The 6,629-nt window shown below is 44.2% G+C and overlaps 1 protein-coding gene across 1 annotated transcript in view; it reads right to left on the bottom strand.

Moving 5' to 3' along the window:
- Positions 1-1,175: 1,175 nt before the first annotated feature.
- The window catches only part of RAB29 (RAB29, member RAS oncogene family), a 52,961-nt gene continuing 47,507 nt past the window's right edge, over positions 1,176-6,629 (bottom strand). Inside the window, exon 5 of the mRNA XM_040423967.1 lies at positions 1,176-1,797. Within this exon, the coding sequence (XP_040279901.1) occupies positions 1,683-1,797 (115 nt within the window). The 3' untranslated portion in view covers positions 1,176-1,682. The remainder of the gene's footprint in view (positions 1,798-6,629) is intronic.

The following is a 6,629-nucleotide window of genomic DNA, read 5'->3' as shown; positions in this document are numbered from 1 at the left end:
GAGCAAAACGGATCCGGATGTAAGTCAATGTGGACGGATCCGTTTTCTCTGGAGTTCATGACAGATCCGTCTTGGCTATGTTACAGATAATACAAACGGATCAGTTCATGTTGGATGCATGCTGTTGTATTATTGTAACGGATCCGTTTTTGCAGATGCATGACGGATCCGCCCAAAACACGAGTGTGAAAGTAGCCTTAGACTGGTTTCACACGGGCGTTGCGGGAAAAGGTGCGGGTGCGTTGCGGGAACATGCGCTATTTTTCCGCGCCAGTGCAAAACGTTATGTGTTTTGCACCCACGTGAGAAAAATCACGCATGTTTGGTACCCAAACCCGAACTTCTTCACAGAAGTTCGGGCTTGGGATCGGTGTTCTGTGGATTGCTATTATTTTCCCTTATAACCATGTTATAAGGGAAAATAATACATTCTGAATACAGAATTCATAGTACAATAGGGCTGGAGGGGTTAAAATTTTTTAACTCACCTTAATCCACTTGCTCGCGCAGCCCGGCATCTCTTCTGTCTTTAACTGTGAGCAATAGGACCTAAGGTGAGCGTAGTGACATCAAAGGTCCTATTGCTCACAGTTAAAGACAGAAGAGATGCCGGCTGCGCGAGCAAGTGGATTAAGGCGAGTTAAATATATATTTTTTTAACCCCTCCAGCCCTATTGTACTATGCATTCTGTATTCAGAATGCTATTTTCCCTTATAACCATGTTATAAGGGAAAATAATAATGATCGGGTCTCCATCCCAATCATCTTCTAGCAACCGTGCGTGAAAATCGCACCGCATCCGCACTTGCTTGCGATTTTCACGCAACCCCATTCACTTCTATGGGGCCTGCGTTGCGTGAAAAACGCAGAATATAGAACATGCTGCGATTTTCACGCAACGCACAAGTGATGCGTGAAAATCACCGCTCGTGTGCACAGCCCCATAGAAATGAATGGGTCATGATTCAGTGCGGGTGCAATGCGTTCAACTCACGCATCGCATCCGTGCGGAGTACTCGCCTGTGTGAAAGGGGCCTTAGTAATATTTTAGACGCAGCAATACCAGACGCATCAAGACGTTTTTTGCAACAGCATCCCTGTATTTATGCGGAGTTTCCTTCCAGCAAGGAAAAAAAAAAAAATATATAAAAAAAAAATTATATATATAATTATTTTTTTTTCCACAGAATAAAATTTATTGGTTAAGGTTATCCGACTTTAGTTTAAAGAAAAAACAAACAAATATGAAAATAGACCAGAAAAACACTGACTGTTTGTTACCTGAGACATGCCTTAAAGTCAGGCACGTACAAGGATTTAGGGATACATTTGCATGATGCACAGCATTAGTATATATTTCTAATGGAAAAACAATAGATTGGATTTTTGGGAGTACTGCCAAACTTGCAATATATACACACACCCCGAAATATATACAGACTATGTAACAGTGTCGATGGCTTCCGGACGGAAACACACATTCCACATATATACATCTTTTTTTTTTCAGGTTGAAAGGCAATGTATAAAAAAAAAGTAGGAAAATTAAACCGGATTCCAATTGGTATTAAGTGACAGATATGTATCGAATGAATGAAAGCACAAGTATGAGCCCGCACAGCGATTAACAACCATCTTCCTGTAGCATGAATATTATCTAGTGTGGTCCTGAGTAGCCATGTCAGCAGCAGCCTGATCCAGGCATGGAAATGTCATTTAGGTTGATGTATTCCCCCTGTGGTGGGACAGAGGAACGCCCTGATTCTCTCGTCTCCATCATTCTTTCAATGAGCACTCTGCAAAAAAAATAAAAAATAAGAAATACATAGAAATGTTTTAATAAGAAACGTTTGATAACTGTATAATGGGTAAAATATGTAATCAAAAAGCCGTTACATAAAACAAAGAACTGCATTTTGTAAATGTACAGCATGGTTTGGGAAGGGGCTAAACAGGCTGCCAATTTTAGAACACCCATTTTCATATACCATATTAGGGAATTCTAGGTGAATACTGGGGATCCTCTTTTCAGGATCCTTAACTTTTGACCACAGTGGAAAATGGTTACAAAGGGCATTACTCACTCTGGAGGACCCATCTTGCATTACACAGAAGTGGGGTTGGAAAACGAGGAAATGAGAACCTGGCTGTACACCCACTGGACTGGCCTCCAAATGGTACGGGTCACCCAGAGTGTGCTAGGTGGCCAGAGACTAATCAGATGTAGGCAAGGCCTTGATACAGAGTTTGAGGTCAGGCCAGGCGGCAATATGGCGAAGACCGCAAACGAGGTCAGGGCAGGCGGCAAGATAGCAAAATCCGGGAGACAAAATACAAGGCAAGGTCCCTTACAAGAAGCAGGGTCTGGTACACAGTAATGGCAGAAATCACAGAAACACCTTAGCTCACAGGAACTAGACAAGGCTAGGAACCAAAGTTGCTCAGACGCCTTCCTGTAGAACAGGGATGCTCAACCTGTGGCCCTCCAGCTGTTGCAAAACTACAACTCCCAGCACACCCAGACAGCCTATAGCTATCATCCTACAGCAGGGGATGGTGGAAGTTGTAGTTTAAAAAAATATATAAAATAAATAAATATCACAATCCAAGATGAAGTTCAGCTTCAAACTCTGCAAGGATATTTGGAACAGATCGCATTTTTTTTAATTTTCCGATTGCCACTCATTCTCTCACTATGAGCACTCAAAGCAGAAATACAGTCCAGACTGCTATGCAAATTTAATGGAGGGGGACTCCTGTGCGCATGCACGGCAGTTTCAACAATGTATTCCAGTGCAGCTTTAAAATTGCTGACAGAGGGGAATGAGGGACAGTAGGAAAATAAAAAAAAGTAGCAATCTGGACTCCTTGGGCCAGATTTATTATTACTCCACTTTCACATATGACAGCTCACTCCACTTTCACATATGGCTAAAGTCAGTTTTAGCCAAGTCAGATTTATGATTGGCCATTTAAGACGGTAAAAAATGTGGTTTGACGGTAGCAATTTTTGCGCAGTTTTAGCGATTGCGCAAACATTTTCGACTTTTTCACTCCATTATTCTGACTTGAGCTACTGATAAATCTGGCCCCTTATCTGTAGCACTGCACATGTATTAAAAGCAGACAAGAGTCCAGAATCATGGCAACAGGCCCTTTCATTTGCGTTTTTTTACGCATCATTTCTGCGTTCAGGAAAAAAAAAAAAAAAAAAAATCGCAGCATGTTCTATGGAACCTGAGTTGCATGAATATAGAATTGAATGGGGCTTCAGTGAAAAACAGATTGCATCTGGATGCAATGTGTTCACTGATGGTTGCTAGGAGATGTAGATCGTTATTCTTCAGGTTTTTTCACAGGCGTGAAAAATGACTAAAATACTGATTGAAGCTGTGCGGAAAAACATTAAATACTGAACGCAATCGCAGACCAAACTGACTGAACTTGCATGGAAAATCAGCAGTTTTTTCCTGAATAGATCCTGACACAATCCGTATCGCTCGTGTGAAAGCGAGTCCTAAAACAAAATTAATTATCCTGTAAAATGCTGTATGCTCCATCAACAGTGTAAATTTAGCTTGTGCTCGGATCGACTATCAGAATGACAGTAACCTAAACATAGCAGTAGAGTAGTAGAGGAACTGCTGTAAAGGGTAGCCTAAAGGGGGCCAACCTGTAAGTAAGGATGATATGAGGGTTGGGTGGGAGGGGCATGACGCTGCTGTGAACGTGATGCGAACGTAGCTGACAGGGGGAGGGTACGCAGTGCTTTATATACGATGTGCGGGAGCCTCCCCTCCCACAAATACAGCAACTGCGTTGCCTACACTTGTGCTCGGATTGACTATCAGAATGACAGTAACCTAAACATAGCAGTAGAGTAGTGGCGGAACTGCTGTAAAGGGTAGCCTAAAGGGGCCAAAAATACAAGACTCAGTAGTAGAGAAAACAGGGAACTGTATTACAATAACATCATGATCGCAAATTCTGAAAGCCAAAGACATGTCTCGTTTAGGGTAGGGTATGTAACGAGTGTACCATGGCGATTTCCAACGACCCGGTTCTTAACAATGTGAACAGGTACATTGTACCTGATGCAGCCGAGGCGGCTCCTATTCTGGATGGGTGGCCGGCCATTCTTAACGGATCGATATCTAACTAAGGCGATAAACACGTGTGTACTTTAGGGATATATGAATGCTTTGGGGCCGGAGTTGTATGCCAATACGGGGGGTGTTAGGTGGAGCGCATTTCATGAATTCCGACCGTACGTTAAAGACTGCCCCTGGACACCACTTGTTACCCGTAGGGAAGAACTTTAACTTTACGTTTTCGCCTGGTCGTGTGGTTTTGTATGATCAAGTGTAGGACGTGGAGGAACCTAGGCATTTGGTTGTTGTTTTAGCACAAAGGTACTGCTAGTGATGGGGGCACGTGAATTTCCCAGGTCGCAGGAACCCCTGGAAACATAAATACAGGGCTGTTTTGGCCAAAGCGTAAGTCCTTAACCAAAGGGGTTTGCACTTAACGTAATCAACATGGATTTAACATTTCACCTGAGAATGGTTTCCTGGAAATCTTACTCACGGTTGACGCGTTAAGTATTCCTTTCAGGAATGCACTAATAGGGTGTGCCAAGAATGAAAATGACTTAACTGGATAGGAAAAATGCCAATGGTGTTGTATCCCGGCTAAATATAACTTAAGATCTGAGTGGCAAAAATGCGCTAAACGTTAGTAGGTATGTGATGTGATTCAACCCTGTTGCGGACAAGACTGTTGAAACCTGGAAACGGGACCAAGCCGTCGCGTAATTACTTGCCGTATTCTTGGATAATGACTTCTGCCTTATTACTGTACCTCCTACGGGAAGATGGACTGATACCCAGGACTTTGGCTAAAACACGGAGAAGCCATGCATGAGAGGCTCTAATGGCGGAGCCATATGTGTAAAATTAACACGGAGAAGCCATGCGTGAGAGGCTCTAATGGCGGGGCCATGCGTGAGAGGCTCTAATGGCGGGGCCATGCGTGAGAGGCTCTAATGGCGGGGCCATGCGTGAGAGGCTCTAATGGCGGGGCCATGCGTGAGAGGCTCTAATGGCGGGGCCATGCGTGAGAGGCTCTAATGGCGGGGCCATGCGTGAGAGGCTCTAATGGCGGGGCCATGCGTGAGAGGCTCTAATGGCGGGGCCATGCGTGAGAGGCTCTAATGGCGGGGCCATGCGTGAGAGGCTCTAATGGCGGGGCCATGCGTGAGAGGCTCTAATGGCGGGGCCATGCGTGAGAGGCTCTAATGGCGAAGTAATAAGTGTGACACTAAACTGAGAAGCCATGCGTGAGACTAATGGCGGAGTCATATGTGTAAAACTAAAACGGCAAAGTAATGCGTGAGAGACTCTAATGGCGGAGTTATATGTGTAACATTAAAACGACGAAGTAATGCATGCGAGACTAACGGCGGAGTTATATGTGTAACACTAAACGGAGAAGCCATGCGTGAGACTCTAATGACGGAGTCATATGTGTAAAATTTAAAATGGAGAAGCCATGCGTGAGACTCTTATGGCGGAGTCATATGTGTAAAACTAGAACGGAGAAGCCATGCGTGAGAGGCTCTAATGGCAAAGTCATATGTGTAAAACTAAACGGAGAAGCCATGCGTGAGACTCTAATGGCGGAGTAATGTGTGTAAAACTAAAACGGCGAAGTAATGCGTGAGGGACTCTAATGGAGGAGTTATATGTGAAACACTAAAACGGAGAAGCCATGTGTGAGAGACTCTAATGGCGGAGTAATGTGTGTAAAACTAAAACGGCGAAGTAATGCGTGAGGGACTCTAATGGAGGAGTTATATGTGAAACACTAAAATGGAGAAAGCCATGCGTGAGAGACTCAAATAGCGGAGTCATATGTATACAACTAAAACGGAGAAGCCATGCGTGGGAGACTAATGGTGGAGTCATATGTGCGTGCTAAACTGGAGAAGCCTTATGCGGCACCAATAGGACTCGCATAACTTGAGACACTAACCAGCCTACAACCGAATAGTACCCCTAATGGACAACACGAAGAATGATCACCGGGCCCCGAAGCCAAGGGACTGAACTGTATGACCTCATGGTGACTATGAGTAGTTGAACATGAGCCAGACCTGATGGAAAAAAGCATGGACAGTAGCTATCCGAACCATGTGCACAACCGAAACATTAATCAACCGCGAACCGTGAAATTGAACAGATGGGAGAAAACAAGAGCCAGAGGCATTGCAGCTCGCTAAGAGAAGACCCTTGTCGTGACAAACGAATGACCAACTTGTGAACATAGTAGGAACACACTCTTATAGGCCTGGAAATGAAAAGAAATACAGCTTTAGTGGAAGCAGAGTATAACACATGATGTAAGAACAAGTGGGTGAATGCAGCACTGGATGTGAGTGGTGCCTAAAACATGGAATGGGCACAGCTCCAGGTATGAGCATGAAGAGCATGGTATAAAGCAGTCGTATGAATGCAATCTGAAGTGAGCCGAGTATTGATGGAATGCAACCGCGGACGCATGAACGCAGCTCAGCAGTGAAAGGCGCATGGGACAAAAAGTAAATGCAGACAAACGGACGTAGCTTTGA

Source organism: Bufo bufo, chromosome 3 (genome assembly GCF_905171765.1).
Source record: "Bufo bufo chromosome 3, aBufBuf1.1, whole genome shotgun sequence".
NCBI lineage: Eukaryota > Metazoa > Chordata > Amphibia > Anura > Bufonidae > Bufo > Bufo bufo.
Note: the sequence above shows the minus strand (reverse complement) of the source record. Positions and strands in the feature narration are given on the sequence as shown.